Below are 18,298 nucleotides of genomic sequence, written 5' to 3'. Positions count from 1 at the left end.
GATCTAGTATTCCATCCGATATTCAAGATCAAAAGGTCTAGTTTCGCACTGGGAATCTCAGGAAAAAGCAGAATGCTTGAGTTCAGTTGTATCATCACATGACGTACTCTTCGTATATATTCAAAACTGATTTATGGTCGAGACTTATCGCTCACTATTTGGGTATAGGATTTATGCATAATCATAAAGAAATATTTCCTTCAATGTTACGACAACTCAACCCTCTATAACTCAAATAACAAAAAATTCAATAAGAATCAATGACAAAAGCCAAACAAATTTTTCTATGATATGTAAGTTAGGCAAGAATAAAAAAATCAATTTTTATAGTCAATGTTTTGGAATCTATGGATTCAGATAACCAAACAATTTTTCAGAATTAATCCACAAATTTTATTCTACAAATTTAGGATAACCAAACAGTTTTTCAGGATGAATATGGAGATTTCATTCCACATATTTAGGTAACCAAACAATTTTTTCAGAATGAATCCACATATTTCATTCCACATATTCAGGTTAACCAAACAGTTAATTTTATGAATTACTACTCCATAGATTTGAAATCTCTATATATTTGAAATCTCCAGACTCGTGTGGTACTCATGTAACCAAACGTGGCCCTTAAGACATCGATTCATCAAAGATAGGTTTGAATGCATCTGGTAATACATGAACCAAGTTGTCAAAACCACGCCAACTAGAACAGCTTTGATAATGAAGAAGAACTTGTATTTGGGTTGCAGAGCAGGAATCATCTTCTTAGCACTGGCAATAAGAGTCGCAAACAAAACCACAATCTTATACAAGCTCTTATTACAATCTCCTTCTTCATCCTTGTCACATGTGCATTGAGCCAAGACTAAAACAGTAGATAATAATAGATACAAGAGAAGGATGAACATAATAATCCTTTCCTTCTTCATGTGAAATAAGTTTGAAACTAACAATGTTTTAACAGTTCGGCGTATAATCAAGTCAGTCTAAAACAAGTGTCAATACACTCATCTTTGTCAACGCTCACCATTTTATGATTAAGCCAGTTATTAATGAAAGCGATCGACTTCATTATATTTTCATGTGTCTTTTGAAATCAGTAGAATCATATAATTCGCTTGATTCCATCTTATCAGTCTTCTCCTTCACATAGGAAATGTATCCATGATACTTTCCCTTAGTAGAAAAAACAAATTCAAATTCCTTTAGCAGCTTTGCCTTTCTTCTTCTACATCTAAACCCCTTCTTTTTTCTTGTTCTTTTTTAAGTTGGATTGGGGTTCATTCAGGCCAGTGTTCTTCTACATCTAAACCCCTTCTTCTTTTTTTGTTGGATTTGGGGTTCATTCAAGCCAATTAACACGTATCTCGACTACATTCTCAGAGGAGCTTCTATACAATTAATATAGACGGGGCTTTGCCCCTAGCCTTGAGGAGATTCAAACTCCGACCTTCTACGTGGAAGCTCCGGTCTTTTGCCAACCGAGCCAGCCCTCAAGCGAGGCGGATCCAAGATTCAATATTGGGGGGAACCGAAGAATGGAAGTCCAGATTGAGGAAGCACTAAAGCTTTTTCGCCACACATATTGTGTGAGCCCTTATAAGACCCATTGGGGGTCCCACCTATGAATTATTTTATTATATTAATGATTTGACCATCTTATATATTTTGTAAGGTCCACACATATTTGACAAAAATAGGTAAATTATTAATAATAATATTTTTTTTTTCAACAAGATATAGGTAAATTAAAGCATCAGTACAAAATAAATACACATGACTTCAACCCTAAAAGGCCAGATGCAAACCAAAAAAAAAGTTAATAAGAGATGCAAACCAATGGTAGTTAGTTACCTTACTAACTATTGTCATTTTATTCACAATATATAAAATCAAATAACAAAAATTATAGAAGAAATAAAAAAAAACAAAAAGTATAAAATCAAATAAAGAATAACAAATAAATGAGAAAATAAATAAATAAATAAAATGAGAAATAGAAAGAGTACCTAATTGTAGAGAAGATTTTTTTTTCCAAATTTTCCTTAACCCACGCTTATAGAAAGGGAATAATAAATAGGAAGAAAGAATTCTACCCAACAAAATAAAAAAAATATAAACGGAGGAGAATAAATAGGAAGAAAAGAAGAGAGAGGAAAGAGCAAATAAGGATTGAAAAGTTAGTTTCTAATTAGATTTACATTTTTAATATCTAATAAGATTTTTTTTTTCAAAAATTTTCTTTAACCCACGTTTATAGAAAGAGAAAAGAATAAATAGGAAAAAAAATGTGCAAGAGAAGAGAGTGGAGAATAAATAGGGATTGAGGAGTTAATTTTTCACTAGGGATGATATTTATACTCATTATTTTATCTTTAAAATTTGTTTTCAGTATTGATAGAGGCCAAATAGTAATATTTCACATGTGAGAAGAGAAAAGAGTTAAAAAAGGAAAGAAATTAACATAAAAAATAAAAATATTAAAAGAACCGGGGGCTTAGTGGCTCTGCCACTGCCCTAGAAGTGTTACATCTAAACCCTTTTAAAGACTCATGGTTGTCTAAGACTTTGAATACCACACATTTTGTAAGGGGTCTGCGTCTGAAACTGATAAAATAATTCAGGAGTGGGACCTTTCAATCTCACACGGATGTCAATCTCACATGGATGAAAAAGCGTTAGGAAAGGAGGTGGCCGAACTCATTATCTTACCCTTAATTCTGAGGTTGGTAACTAATGAGCTGTGCTGGGCTTAAGTTTCCAATTAGCCCTCAATTTAGGCCACAAGAGAGAAATTGCTTCAGTAATGTGCAGCACCTACAACTCTTGTCTTGATCGAAACTTGTCGTCAAAACAAAATATCGACCACTCATTTCGTGTTAGTGATCTTTTCTGTAGAGTTTAACTACAAAATGAGTGATTTTGATTTTATCTCGATCACAAGCTTTGATATGGACCATAGGTTTGCTGCACAATAATTGAGCAGCACGCCCGTGGAGCCCCATAATAGACGAATAAAATGAACCCATTGGGCCCATCACTTTTCACACATACATACACTGAAGCAGAATCTCCCGAATCTGAAAGTCAATAACGGTCTCCGCCTTCAAAGCCAAACAAACTCCCTGAATTCGGAAAGACACGTTGTGATCTTCACGCGTTTAAAGACTAAAAACCGATAATCCAGTGGGATTCTCTCCATCGTCACACCTTTTCTTTCCTTTTCTTTCGCTTCTGCAACTCTTTTTTTACTCTACACAAAACCCCAAACCCCTAACAAAGCGAAGAAACGTTTTCCGAAGGAGTTGAATACCCTATACTCGTCAAAGAAATTTGATTTTTTTTTCTTTTTTTCTCAATTTCAAGGAGTGACTAGGAAATGCTAAGCATTGAGCAAGAAGATGTTTCCAGATTTTCCTCGTTTGATGATATTGAAAGCGGTTCACCCCCTTTCACTCGCTCGTGTATTGGCCCTCTGCGGAGTTTCTCTTATGACAAACTTCCTCAACAGCTCTTCAACCTTACTATTCTCAAATTGGATGGCTCTTCCTTTGGTAGGTTATCTCTATGTCTCGCTGTCTCTATGCTCTGCAATGAAAGAAATAATGTGGATTGATTTAGGCTTTGGTTTCTGCAGAAATTGAAGTTGCGGGTACGGCTTCAGTCGATGAACTCAGGCAGGCAATTGAGTATTTCTTTATTTTTTCTTCAAAGGAAGGTCGGGGCAAAATTTCTTGGTAAGTTGGATTCCTATTTCAAACAATTGTTGGATTTACTGTAGCAGCTTAAATCAATAGTTTTTCCTACCATAGCAGAAAACAGGGCAGGAATTAATATAAGTTGTATTATGACCTTTAAAATTGTCAATTTATTGAATCTTCTATGGATGGAATTAAAATTTTCTGTTTTGATTTCGAAATTGCATGCATTTAAAGTTGATCATCTTTTTCGAATCCGACAATGCAGGTCACATGTATGGGGTCATTTCTGCTTATGCTTTAAAAATCGGAAACTAATAAATGACAAGGCTTCTATCAGAAGTTTTGGAATCAACGATGGTGATCAGGTGCAGATTTCAATTATTTATACTCAATGCTTCTCTCTCCCTGTCTAAAATACGAATTTCAGTTAACATAACATTCTATTTTATGTTTAATTTGATCGCTTTTGAACTTCAGTCATGAAGGTTATAGCAGATTTCTCATCAGCTACTGACTTTTGACATGTATTTTATTGCCAGATTTAATGTGTTAACTGTTCTTGCTTGTTAGAGACTAGGACCCAGAGAGTTTTCAGTGTCTGTTGTTGAATCATAGCTTGGTCATTCCTTCTTTTCCTTCTCTCCTTCTTTCTAATGAATCTCTCTCTTATCTCCAGAAATGGAAGGGGGAGGGGGGTTGGAGGGGAAGGGGAACTGATGTCTAGACGCTATGCTGTTGTCCTAAAACAAACCTTTCCAAAAGGCTTCTTATTTGACTGTTACAAGTCTTTCAGTATATAATTGTGAAGAATCTTACTGGAATATTGTATTTGCAAGCAGGATAAATACCTTATCTGTTTGAGTGAGGGAATTTTGATTTTAATGAGCACTTCTTGCATTGAATTTATGGCCATAATTGACACCAATTGGAGATAGCATTGGAGATCTGATACTAATTGGAAATAGTTATTATTAATTATGAAATGATCCATACAGAAACAGGCTTGCATCTGCAATATGATAGGAATGAAGATGTGAAATAGTAATTTATGAAAGGAAACATGTCAAAATATAACTTGGACACAATTGTTCTTGAATGTACAGGTACATGTACCAAGAACATCTGGTGGAGAAAAGAAATGAGGCTAATTCAAATTTCAAGTTCTAATCCCGGATCTTCCTATCTGTTTATGTATTACTCCGAAGGATTGAATTAGACTTTTTGTTGGGCTTATGCATATGATCATGTTGAAGCAACATTTAAAAGTTGGATCAGAATCGGCTAGTATGATGTTGATTCTGATTAACCCTGGTTCTTTCCCTATTAAGTCCAGTCCAGACAGTTTGGGACGATTTTGATCGGATACGTTGATAGCCTGTTGCATACCCAAACCCGAGTGCATCTTGTGTTGAATTACTTTTGATGTGTGCTATCTGCTTCCCAGCATTTGAATATAAGCCTGCCCATTTGCTGTTTTAATTCTTATCTCCTGCACCTCAATTTCCACTTAGAGTATCTTCGCAGTCAGCTTTGTTGACAAAACTGCAGATCTTCATTCTTCCTTGAATAGTTGAATTTAACAAATGCTAAGCCGTGTAGCGCAGGTGTTCTTTCATTTACTAATGTTGTTTTCATGCAGCTTTGTTTTATTAGGCATCTTTCAATCAACTACAACGCAATGAAGAGTTCTAGAAGTATCAATTATGACGAAGAAACAAGGTATGGTTTTTCATGTTCTGTATTGCCATTTCTGATAGCAGTTACGTTTGTTTGTTTTCCCTTTTTCGTCATTAACCACTCTGAGTTTGTACCTTGTTATGTTTCCAACATATTTTGTGATTTGGATGTGTTTTCCACAGATCAGATTCCCCAGAAGAAAGGAAGGAACTATACAGAGAGGATAATCAGGGTTATAATGCTTATTTTGGTGATCAACAAGGAAAGGATATATACAGCCATCATGAAGATGGTGCGACCCGAGATTTTATTTGCCAATCCGATTTTAAATTATCACAGCTCCTTAGAGGTTGGCTCTCATACTCAAGGTTATGGAGTAGGAAGTTGAGGTCAGGTAACAAATCCGCAAGATTTGCAGGGGATTACTTCAGAGTTGGAACAGAGACTTCTCTGCTTTGAAGAGAATAATTATAATCCTGTAGATAGAAGCACACAGAGGGGGATGGGGAAAAGTTCTGCATCTTCTTGTTGGTTCGATAAAAGATGCATGGAAATGAAGCTTTCATGCCCAGGTCCATGGCTCGAGCTCCCAACATCATTTTGGAAGTCCAATAGCAGATGGGTAAATCAATGATTTGCCCAAGAGAATTGCGGTGGTTCTGATGGGCGAAATACTCCTTATTGCCTAAAATGAAGAATCAGTAACTTAAGTCTTATACTGTTTCAGTATTTAAACTTATGACTTCTAGAAGAGATCAACAACAATGTCAACTTCCGTAGGTAAATACCAATTGCTGTTCCAAACTTTAAAAGATCTTCCAAAGAGAGGAAAAACAAAGAAGAAACAAATTTTCTGTCGTGCGTATGTGCAGCTGAGCATAGGAGTGCACCACCATAAGATGACACATGGATTATACCTAACAAATGACTGAAATTAAACATGAAGCGGTTGTCAATTCGACCCTTGCAGAAGATATATTTGATATCACCATCCCTATACAAAAAAATTGTATGTTCAAAAAAAAAAACTAAATTGTATGGCCTGTTTTACCTATATTAGGTCGGTTTTACCAAATACTCCAGCGGCTTCTTTCTCATTTGAGACTTCCTGTCCTCCATGTCTTGCTTCTCTTTCTCCATTGTGAGAGAAGAGAGACATAGTAATAATAGTAGCTAAAAACATAGCACAAACATAGATTTTACTTCAGAGACATGTGACCTTTAGTAGATTCTACATGGGCCTCACACAAAATGTGCAATGCAAAAACATTAGAATAGCACATGAGGTAGGTGATCTGGGAAACTAATCAAAGAAAAGGCGGTTTCTAGTTTACAGGACTCATTTGTGAAGCGGCTTTCCTATTTCGGGATCAAGAAGGGGAGGAGAACGTGAAAGACTAACTGATATATTCTATGGACAAGCAATGTTCTTGGTCACAAACTTTTAAGAAAAAAAAATAGAGAAGTTTGTGACGAAAAACATTGGTGGTTGACGGTTTATTTCATACTGTGAGTTATTGTAAATCGATAGGTTGAGTCAATACAGAATAATGAATTTTCTTTTGTTGGATTTACCTCTGTTTTTGTTCTTTCGAAAAATTATTATAGATAACTGTATTAGAAAATTAAATGAAATAGAAAATCTGGGATGAGAAGACCAAGAAGCTCAAATCCAAACAGTGATCGGCAGCCACTTTCATGAAAATAATAAACAGAAGCAAGCATAAAGCAAGGAACAAAAGAATCATATATGTGGTTTATATGGGTTGAAATCCTGTAATTCATATCTATGATTGCGATACGTGACAGTTAATAATCTAATGTTCAGAATTAGAACCCAATTAGAAACTATATCTAATAAATTTCTAAAATCAAGCCTCAGGAAAAGATGAGAGACAAAATTGAAAGAAATTTTAGAAATTCATTAGATTCAATTTTAGTTGGATTTTGATTGTAACCGTTGGATTATTAACTGCCACGTGTCACAATCCTAAATATGAATTACAAAGAATTGTAGGGGATGAGAATTATAGAGGATGTGAACCCGGTTTATACCGTTGTTTCTGCGAACAACAGTAGATGAATCTAAGGAAGCCAATAGGGAAAAAACTACAAAATGTCTTGCAATTTTGTAGATGCTTTGATGAATTTTGGTTGCTACTTGAGGATGAAAGAAAATGAGGAAAAGAGGTTTACAAACAAGAGGAGAAGGTAAAAGGAGAAATGGATGAAACAATGGAGGAAACAAAGCCCTAGAGAAAGAAAGAGAGGGAAGTCGTGGGAGTTGAGGAACTTTTCGTTAATCGGGTTCCCAAAAATGGGCCGATAGAAGCAAAACAGGTTGGTCTTGTCTCTTTTCTTTCCTTTTCTTTCTTTTTTCTTTCTTTTTCTTTTTTTTTATTTTTTTTTAATTTTTTTTTACAGATAATTTGAAAATCCTATTAAGCTCTCTAGACTAACGCTAGAAGATGAGAGAGAAGTATTTACAAAACATGTTTTGGGGGAGGGGGGACTGCCACTGTAATATCTAGCCCTATTCTAACCTTGACCCTGACCCGGATCCACTGTTGTATTCAAGTCCGAAGACCCGAAGCGGTGGAAGAAAAGAATTTATGGACTATTCTGATTGATGATCATGATTCGGAGACCGAGCCCATGGACATTGACAATGATACCCCTTGCTTAAATGCATTGTCAGTGTTTAAGGAAAGTCTGCGCATCGGAGAAAATTAATATGGTTGATGTACCAAATGACCTCCTGTGCACAATCCGAAGGTATTCCCCGAAACTAGACTTCTTGATTGAATTGTGGAAGAAAACCTCACTCAATTTGACCTTGTATAGCCTTTCAAATCCCTACTTGAAGTTGCTGTTCTAAACTTGAGTTTTCTGCTGGAAATATTTTGGTCGATCCTTTTGGTCGATACCATCGACCAAGGACCATCGACCAAAATATCCCAGTCTGCCAAGTTAATGATTCAATGGAATATTCCTTTTCTATTTAATATAACCTCGAGCCTTGAGCCCTTTTGCAATCATTTTCTCACCTGAGAACGTGGGGAGAGCTTCCCAAAGCAGCTCCTTGGTTAGTGTGAAGGGTACCTCATCAAAGACACTTAGTTTATCATTGATTCTTGTCTTCATCTTCCACACTAAGGTATGACTCCTCATTCCACTCTCTACCCTACCATTTTCTACTATTTTCTATTGTCACCTTGCTGATGAGACATTGGGAATGGTGCTGCAACCTTGCAACCACCACTCCAAGTGCCTACTCATGTTCAATCCATGATTTCCTTAGCTATTCATTGATGCTATGCTTCTATCTCATGCCTAGCATATGTATTCCATGATTTACCTATTAACATCATGTCATTTGATATCAAACTGAGCTATAGAGTGTATTATGTTCATGTTTAACATTGCCATATGATTCCAATCGAATTTCTATTAGTTCCTCTAACTATTGCATGCTATTCCTCATCAATGCAATCAATTCCAACTCATGCCATGATGTTTATCACTTGAACATGATAGCTCAAATTGGGGCTTTTTAATTAGACCATTGGATTGGGTTAATTCCTTGATTTATAGTGTCCTACTACTATTGTTAAGTATGCCTCCAAGTTTAAGATTGATCTGAACACCGGAAGACTCATTTAGGACCAAAATCCCCAAAATCCACTATTCTGTCTCGAAGACAATTTTGGTCGATCCTTTTGGTCGATACCATCGACCAAGGCCATCGACCAAAGTTGTTGCTTGATAACAACCTTGGTCGTTTTTGACCCAAATGACATCCGATCTTCCCGACTTCTTTTCTAACTTATTATTGATGTTTGTTTAGGGCCTTAACAATTCTATTGGACTATTCTTGGTATTCTCAATTCATCATCAATTCATCCAAGGTAAGGATGGTTATATCCATAAACATATAAGTCATCAAATATTGAACTGTGCTTTATTTAAAGAATGAAATCCCTAAATTTCCTTTCAATCATTATGAGACTGTTACATATGTGTTAGAACAGTAGCATTTAAATCTTTATACTCTTGTTGTGCTACTTTATCATTTGATTTGCTTATGTTTATAATGATTCGTTTCAATATCATGATTTGATTACTATTATGAATATGCATTGGATGCATGAGAAATGATGAGATTGGATGTGTGATTGCTTACGTATAACTTGGGAATTGGGGGGTGTCCTACTGACACTTCGTCCTTGGGCATCGGAGGGAATAGTATGGGATGTTCTCCGATGGTGCCTATCGACACTCTCCCGAGTTATTGGATGACATACATAGGATTGTCTAGTTGTGTGGCTAGGTTCATCCTTGTCGTGTCAGACCCGAATCTGAAGGGCATTGAGACCGAACAACCAGTGGTAGTGTATGGTTGGATGGGCACTCTAGGCCGGTAGCCAATCCGGTAGGGGACATAAACCATGCTACGGATACCTGAAAGGGGCCATTTATTGGTAGAGTTGCATATGGATAGACTTGGGCTCACGGGCGCTCAAGACCGGTAACCAATCCGTGAGAGGACTTGAGAGCTTCCCGTTTACTATATATGGATGACCAATAGGGTTGATGAGTCCGAAATCCGGAATTTCGCTGACTCTAGTGTGAAGGATACCGGAAAGGATCGCCGGGGGCGAGGAATGGACGTATCTGAATCTGACTTGACCGACTGAGTAGATGACTTGCATTGGGCTAGGCTGTACTGTGACATGCGCCAGTACTTGACCAAATAGTGATGTGAGAGAGCGGTGACCGATCCCCTTACCACGGCTTTTTTTGATGACTTTACCGATCTTCCCCGGGCATTCCCAAGATATGGAAATGGGAGAGTGACTGACAACCCAGAGAAGTACAGTGCTATGACTTAAAGCATGTCTACCCTAGAGACTAGCATTCATAGAGTTAGGCTCCTATCTGCATCATATGTTCCATATCGCATTGCATTATTATATGTTTTGAATGTGTATGATTTCTAATTATGGAATAACTTCCTTGCTGAGTTCTTCGAACTCATTCCTTTTTGTGCAAATGTTTTAGATTACATTCCAGGTACCGAAGATTACGATGGCACCTCCTATGAGGCGGACTATGATTCCACATACTACCCTCCGGGTAGTGGCGTCGGTGAGGATCCGTATATTGGAGCCGAGGAGGATTACTATCCGCACCAGGGTTAGCCCCACAGTTGTGCGGGAGCGGCAGCATTGGGTTTACTTCATTCGTACTATTGAGGAGACTACCATTAGTATAGAAGAAACCCTAGCATAGTGCCCCATTCCCCTGGTGTATTTGTGGAACCTTGGATCTTGTAATTAACTTATTTTTGGATTATTCTGGTGACACTTGGATATGTAACTAACTTGATTTACTTCTTTTCCGCTGCTCTGAGAGGGTGGCTACCACACCTTCTCACCCTTTATGATGTTGATCACACTCTATTATTATCTATATTCTGCACTCTGATTTAGTTAATCTTATCTTATTCATGATACTTAGTATTAACTGTTTTTACCCTTGATTATTACTGTTCATGATTGTGTTACCGTGTATGTGGGAGGCATGGACTTCAGATCATTGATCCTTGGACTGTGGATCACATCCCGGGTATTCCAAATGGGGTACCGGCTGGGTGGATGTGACAGCCACTAGACTCAACTAAGTTGGAACGTCTTTGCGCCACAGCTAAGAAGTCAACTTAATTATTACAATACCTGTTCACATAACGAAAACATACATAAGGAGGGATGCAAACAACCATTGAATTTCCTGGACTAAGCCATGGTTTGGCCAATCAAGATCATGGGCCTGGCCATTTAAGGTCTTGATGGCTAAGAGGCAATCATAATAAAATACAGCTTGAGTAATACAAAGTTCAAATACAACATATAATCTATCCCTGATTGCTTCTCGCTCCATCACGAGAGCTGAAAAACCAAAACACAACGTTGACTTCGCCAACACAAAAACTCCATGTATTTCAGTTATTTATAAGTATAATCCACATGTCACCTTATGATGGTGCACTGCCATGCAGAGAGATGTGAAAGGGAAAGGATTTTAATCCAAGATTTTGTTGATTGAGAGATAATTCTTATGGCTTGCTCCTCTAGAAGTTAGAGGCATAAGTTCTCATATTGTTGGATGCCCTTAGATTTTGGTGACTCCCCACCACCTATGGATGTCAATTTGGTATGGAACTGATATTCTTTTTTGGAACTGAGGTTCACCCTACGAACCCAATACCTCCCCTAGGGAAGTTGGGTCTTTAACTGCTTTAACCATATTTGGTATGGTATTCGTATTGTATCAAGTATATTTACCTCACATAGAATATCACATGTTAGGTGTGTCATAACCTATATTTATTAGTACAAAATGGTTCTGATATTCAATATTGTATTAGTGCAGTATGGTTCATTTGTATCATTTTGTTTACCATTACTGTACCATTTAATAAATGGTCTAACTATGTCATAAAGATACTTTACCATATTTATTTGGTACAATACGACATGGAATCAATAAATGGAACACAATATAAATTGACACCTTTACTCCCACTAGACATGCATATGGAGCCTATTAGTAGGCAATTCCCATTCTCTCTAAACCCTAAATATTACCATGAGGAAGAGATTCTATTTGTTGGTAGCAACCTAACAACCGCACAAAAGCAAAAGATTTTTTTTAACAAGTATATAGAAAATTGAAAAGAAAATCGAATTCTTGTTTGATTTTATTTTTGTCAGACCCAATCACATGGACTAGGGGCTCATAGGCCCAGGAGTTGTGAAGGGTGAAAAGTGTGGAAAGAGGTTTACCCAAGATGAGATGAATTTGGATCATCTACCTTGACTGATATAGATCTGTGTTACCCTCACATCTCTATCCCACATGTTTAAGAGGAAGACTCACCTATGGACCAAATGTATACTGGTGAAGTGTGAGAGAAGCGAACTTTTATTTGAGGCAATTGCTGAAGTAGGGGTGTCAACAGTGCGATTTCGGGCTGAAAAACACTTAACCCAAACACAACCCATTAGCAAAATAACAGTTTCGGGCCGGTTTCGGTTTGAGTTCGGGTTAACTAACAGTTTGGGCTAATGATTTAGATTCAGGTTGACTAACGGTTTATGGTGTGTAAGAAAAAGAACAAGAAGAAACAATTGAGCATCTTACAACAAAAGCGAAAATTATATGAAAAACAATGTTGCTATTGGTCAATTTCCAATAATAAAAAAAACCCACCCATTCTATAGAAATCAAGAACTTAGATATTAAGTAGTAAAATGACCATTTGATCTTTAAATTCATGCTTAATTTTTTTAAGTTTATACCAACTATCGAATGGTAATATAATGATTCAAATACTATTTAATGTAAAATTACAAAACGGGTTGTAAAACGGGTTGCAGTTCGGTTTCGGGTTGGTACGGCTCCACAGCCCTCAGCTCAACTACGGCTCATTAAGGTTCGGTTCGGGCCGATTCGGGCTATAACGGGCTGGTGCGGTTCGGTTTTAACGGTTTGGAGTATAAATTGACACCCCTATGCTGAAGCATGCGTTAGATTCTTGTCATGTGTCCAATAATAGATTCAGTGGTCATAAATTAAAATGCGAGGACTTAAGTACAGATTAGCATTTTTTGTTTTACTTTCTTAAAATTATATATTTCAAATTTAGAATAATAAGTCTCTAGATTAAATCCTATCCTTCTGTGAGAAAAACCGGTTTTTTCTCCTTCAGACTTGATGTCAAATACAAATCTGCAACCCGTTGACTTCTATTTCCCTCCAATTTCAACTTTCTCTTTCAATCACTCTCTTCTATTCGTTTAATTGATTCTAGAGGTTCCTTTCCATGAATGGATACTTCCTTTGTCTCCCAATCAGCCCTTTCTGCCTTCTCTCTGCAATATTAAGAGTTTGCTGTGTAGACTCCCTCTGTTCAAGCACAAAAAGCTCAACAAGAAACTCTACAAACCCAGTACAGAGACTTAGAGATGCAGACTCTAAATCTTTCACTAAATGTCTGTCTTACCCAAAAAAAAAAATCTTTCACTAAATGTCAAGCAACTTTATCATACAACAAATCACATTATAAACCCACAAAATCAGAAGAAAGTAAACACTTCCCAGTGAAATTTCTAGCCAATATAGGAGCATTTTGCTCTCCCATAAAGAAAGCAACAGGATTTTGGCATTCACTAGTCATAGTTCCATACCTTTATTTGCAAGAAACAAATCGAGTCGCAAATGGTGGATTAGTAAAGCGGTTACAAAGCCCAACTTCCCACGGGGATGTCCTGGGTTAGCATCCATCCAGCGGCACCTTTATTTGTAATATTCCCCCTACCCTATATATAAACTCTTCGGATTTTAAAAAAAAAAAAAAAAAAAAGAAGAAACAAATCGAGTCCCATAAGTGATGAGAACGAATCAACAATTATAACAGGGTCACCATACAATTATAACAGGGGCATCAGTCACCGAAGAGTTATTTGTACCTAGGTGTTGTAACTAGACCGTCGGAGACGCGACGCCGATCAAGACGATCGGCTCCATTTCTAACTAGTGTGTTTCATTTTCCAGTGAACGAGAGACTCACAAAGGAATCAAATCAACCAGATCAGTCTAGATCTGAGGAGTTCGGTGCGAAGGTGGCGGTTCAAGGCTATCGGCAATTTTAGCACCAACACTAGGGTTTGGGAAATTTGAGAATTGAATCAATAGACTCAAGGACTTCATTTTACAAAATTAAAATATATTAAACCTTTGAATGTAGAAACAAAAATTCCTATTTAAATGTGTAATTTCGTATTTCTTCTCACAATTGCCAAATCTATTTTTGTGTACGTGCAACTATGCAAGAATCTAACGGCCGGCTGTAGCTATTGCAAATAAAAATCTGAGGGAAGGACAGCCCTCTTCCCTATCAGAATTTGCAAAAGACTAGACCTGTAAATGGATAACTAAAATCTGCCTCTGAATTTGCATTCGTATTCATTAAGGATATTTGTTTCCGGAATTTTTTTTACCGGAAAATATCTATATCCGTCCGTTAAGCAACTGGATTCGGATTCGGATTCAGATAATTGCTTGTCGGATTGGGTAATATTTGGATAAAAATTTATTCTGATAGAGTAAAGGATTCAACATTTTTTTCTCTGAAAATGGACAATAATCGGATTCGAAAACCGGTAATCGATAAATGGATAATATGAAATTGGAAATTATCCGGTTAGAATAAAGTATTAAATGTTTTATCTCTAAAAAAGAGGCTAATAATCTGATTCGGAAACCGATAGTTGGTAATCTGACATTGAAAATCGGAAGACAAAAATTAAAAAAATGACAATCACCAATCAATGGTCGGATAGTTTATCGAATCGGATTATTATCGATATCCAACAAAGTTTCGGATTCGAATTCGGATGTCTTTTCTAAATTTCTATTAGATTCGGATTCAAATAACGGTTTTTCTAATCGGATTTGGATTCGGATATTGGTATATCCAAGCCAAATCCAATCTATTTACGGGTCTACCCAAGACCTCTAACTTATAAAATTTAATTACTTTTTAAAATCACTCAATGAACCAAACCATCCTCTGTGGTTGGACCGGTACAATAGTAACCTCACCAATTTGTGTGGTGTGGAATGGAATGAGATAAGGATTTTCAGATTCTGACCTTTCCCCCTCTTCCTTCACTGTCAAGACAGAAAACAAGAAAATTGAGAAGAAATAGAAATAAAATGTAACCAAAAACGAAGCACAGGGAGTCAGATAACGGATTTGAGAAACGAAAAGAAACTCACCACAGCTTCGAAGGTTTGCCATGGCCAACATGATAATGGCTTCCTCCAAAACCCTAATCACATCTTCGCTTCCAATCTCAACCATCACCTGCGGCTCCACATCCAAACCTAAATTCCAACTCCCACAAATCTCACTTCCCCTCAAAATCAAAACCCCAAATCAGATTCTTGCTTCTTCCCTGAAATCTTCTGCTGCAATTGCTGCTGCAGTTCTTGCAATGGCTCCTCCATCGATGGCCGTCGAGATGGAGAAAGCAGCGCTTTTCGATTTCAACTTGACATTACCAACGATAATGATCGAATTCTTGTTACTTATGGTAGCACTTGACAAGATCTATTTCACTCCATTAGGTAAATTCATGGATGGAAGGGATGCATCGATTAAGGAGAAGCTGAACAGCGTGAAGGACAACACGGAAGAGATTAAGCAATTGGAGGAGCAAGCTGCGGCGGTGATGAAGGCAGCAAGGGCGGAGATATCGGCGGCCCTGAACCAGATGAAGAAGGAGACTACGCTTGAGGTGGAGCAAAAATTGGCTGAGGGGAGGAAGAAGGTTGAAGCAGAGCTTGCAGAAGCACTTGCTAATTTGGAGAAGCAGAAAGAAGAGACCATTCAGGCTCTTGATTCTCAGATTGCTGCTCTGAGTGACGAGATCGTTAAGAAGGTTCTCCCAGTCTCACCAAATTAAATTCTTCCAGAATTTGTGTATTATTACTCTGTTTAGTTCTAAGAAATTTGTAGAATTGGAGTTTGAAACTCTTAATATTTTCTCATAATCATCTTTACTTCTCAATGGAAATATATGGAATTGAGGATTGGAATTCATTTTCGAAGCCAATTTAAGTGAAACCCAAGTGACAAAAAACTTCATCATTGAGTTTTAAGTGAAGATCTTAATGTCTAGAAGTAGTAAATGGATAGTTGGAATTTAAACTTGAATTTAAGATAATCAATCGAGTAAGCAGAAGAAGCAAATTCTAAGATTCTCTGGGTTCAAACGCCCAAGTAGTTTGGTGTTCTTAAGGCCATTCTAGCCAGCGAATCAACCATGATGTTAATCTCCCTAAGAATGTAATGGAAGTAGCAAACTGAAAGCCTACTACCAAATGCCTATTGTTGATATTTTCAGTGGGGCATTGTGTGGATATCAAGGTGTTGTGACTAAAATACCCACTGCCGGTTTATACCGGTCAAACCAATCTTAGCCGGGTTCGATTGAGAGATAAAGAAAGGATGATCAGCGATGTCCAAAGAGGAGCGATGATCCGATGGCTATGATTGAAAAAGTGTTATAAGCGGGAAAACTAGTATAAAAGCGAGGGAAGATTCGTAAGAAGGTAAGTCTCTAGAATCAACCAAACTCTAAACTCACTTTAGAAGTTGAGGAAATGATGAACCAAAATCCATTTGCTAAAGATATTATGTCAGTACCATTGCCGCGCAATTTTAAACTTCCGACATTCACGATGTATGATGGAAGCACAGATCTAATGGAACACCTGTCTCAGTTCAATTCTGTTATGATGCTAGCAGGTAATTCTGATGTTTTAAAGTGTCGATCATTTCCATCTTCGTTGAAAGGATCTGCAACAACTTGGTTCTTCAGCTTATTACCAGATTCCATTAAGGATTTGACGAAAGTATTCTTGTCAAGGTTCCAAAGTAGTATGAAGAGTAGCAAAACTGTTGATAATTTGGCTGCAATCCGTAAAAAATCAGGAGAATCAGTTCGAAGTTACATGAAGAGATTCAATCAGGATTCAATTCAAATTAAAAATTTGAATGAGGCAGTAGCGTATGATGCTATGTTTAGAGGTCTAACAGATGAGCATCTTTTGGAATTCCTGATCATGAACAAGCCGGCGAATATTGCGGAACTGACGACTCGCTGTAACCAGTATGCAAATATGAAAGACATTCTTCAGGCAAGAAAAAAACTGACAGCAATGGAGTTAAAAAGAAAGATGATGATCAGAGAGATCAGAGAGATCGGAGGAATAACAGGAATTTTCCAAGAAATATTCCTGATCGTCAATACAGAAGGGACATTCCAAGACCACTCCAGGAAAACTATACTCCTCTCAACACAAGAAGATCAGAAATTCTGATGCGAATTCAGCATCAAGGAATTATGAAGTGACCATTACCAATGATAGCAAAGGCGGACGAGAGGAATCCGAATAGATTCTGTAGATATCACAAGGACCATGGTCATGATACTGATGATTGCAGAATTTTGAAAAATGAAATTGAGCGATTAATCAGTCAGGGGAGGTTGGATCAATTTGTTCAAAGGCGAAATGGAGGCAACAGAAGAAATGCCGCTGATCAGCCGAGAAGGTGGAATAATCAAACACCAGCGAGAGAAGACCGACCTAAGGGAGATTTTCAGTACAACTCTCCAGATGAAAATGCTAAACAACAGGAAAATCAGCAAGTTCAACAGAAGTAGTCTCCTGTCATGACCATCTTGGGAAGTTTAGATTTGAATTCAATTTCAAAGTCTAAGGCACATGCCAGGTATGTAAGTGCTGTCGAATCTCATGTTATTCCTAGAAGAATCAAAATGATGAAGGAGATAGTCTTCACGGAGGAGGAAATGGAAGGAATTCAAGAGCCACATGATGATGCCATTGTGGTAGTCATTGAGGTGGCAAACAGGGATATTCACAGGGTTCTGGTCGATACAGGATCATCTGTAGACATAATGTCTTATGAAGCTTTTCAGCGATTGAAGTTGGATACAGTCAAGATAAAACCTTGCGGTACGAGGCTATTTGGATTTTCTGGAGAATCTACTTTGGTAGAAGGAACTGTGGAGCTAACAATAACACTGGGAACACACCCACAAACGGTAACTACAGTTACTAAAATTTTGTTGATAAAAAGTCTATCAGCATACAATATAATTCTCGGGAGACCAACGTTGAATGCTATTGGGGCAATAGTTTCGACGAGACATTTGAAGGTCAAATTCCCAACTAAGGAGGTATTGGAGAATGCAAATCGGATCCAAGGAAAAGCTTACAAGGCTTGAAGGATTCAAAAGCACAAGGTAAGGCACTTGCTCTTACTGTGG

General features: G+C 37.4%; 2 protein-coding genes across 3 annotated transcripts; both read left to right on the top strand.

The window, feature by feature from the left end:
• Positions 1-3,085: 3,085 nt before the first annotated feature.
• LOC149007492 (uncharacterized) lies at positions 3,086-6,359 on the top strand. 2 transcript variants are annotated; one of them, XM_089166064.1, is made up of 5 exons: positions 3,086-3,551; positions 3,635-3,734; positions 3,964-4,063; positions 5,338-5,417; positions 5,558-6,359. In XM_089166064.1, the coding sequence occupies exons 1-5, from the start codon at positions 3,377-3,379 to the stop codon at positions 5,832-5,834; spliced, it is 732 nt and encodes a 243-aa protein (XP_089022190.1). In that variant the 5' UTR covers positions 3,086-3,376; the 3' UTR covers positions 5,835-6,359. The 2 variants fall into 2 exon arrangements, with proteins under 2 accessions (XP_089022190.1, XP_089022191.1); XM_089166065.1 differs by having other exon boundaries at positions 3,086-3,555.
• Positions 6,360-15,140: 8,781 nt separating this feature from the next.
• LOC149007491 (ATP synthase subunit b', chloroplastic-like) lies at positions 15,141-16,044 on the top strand. The gene has a single exon (XM_089167352.1). The coding sequence runs from the start codon at positions 15,239-15,241 to the stop codon at positions 15,905-15,907; it is 669 nt and encodes a 222-aa protein (XP_089023478.1). The 5' UTR covers positions 15,141-15,238; the 3' UTR covers positions 15,908-16,044.
• Positions 16,045-18,298: the final 2,254 nt, after the last annotated feature.

The sequence above is a fragment of the Hakea prostrata genome, chromosome 8, assembly GCF_041222555.1.
Source record: "Hakea prostrata isolate BN-2017 chromosome 8, UWA_Hpros_2, whole genome shotgun sequence".
NCBI classification, from domain to species: domain Eukaryota; kingdom Viridiplantae; phylum Streptophyta; class Magnoliopsida; order Proteales; family Proteaceae; genus Hakea; species Hakea prostrata.
Note: the sequence above shows the minus strand (reverse complement) of the source record. Positions and strands in the feature narration are given on the sequence as shown.

What these genes read in the sequence shown, in the direction of transcription:
- LOC149007492 (XM_089166064.1), top strand. Translation starts at nt 3,377, where the DNA reads ATGCTAAGCATTGAGCAAGAAGATGTTTCCAGATTTTCCTCGTTTGAT. An exon ending in ATTGGATGGCTCTTCCTTTG is followed by an intron (nt 3,552 to 3,634) that starts GTAGGTTATCTC and finishes TGGTTTCTGCAG; the next exon opens with AAATTGAAGTTGCGGGTACG. An exon ending in GAATCAACGATGGTGATCAG is followed by an intron (nt 4,064 to 5,337) that starts GTGCAGATTTCA and finishes GTTTTCATGCAG; the next exon opens with CTTTGTTTTATTAGGCATCT.
- LOC149007491 (XM_089167352.1), top strand. Translation starts at nt 15,239, where the DNA reads ATGGCCAACATGATAATGGCTTCCTCCAAAACCCTAATCACATCTTCG.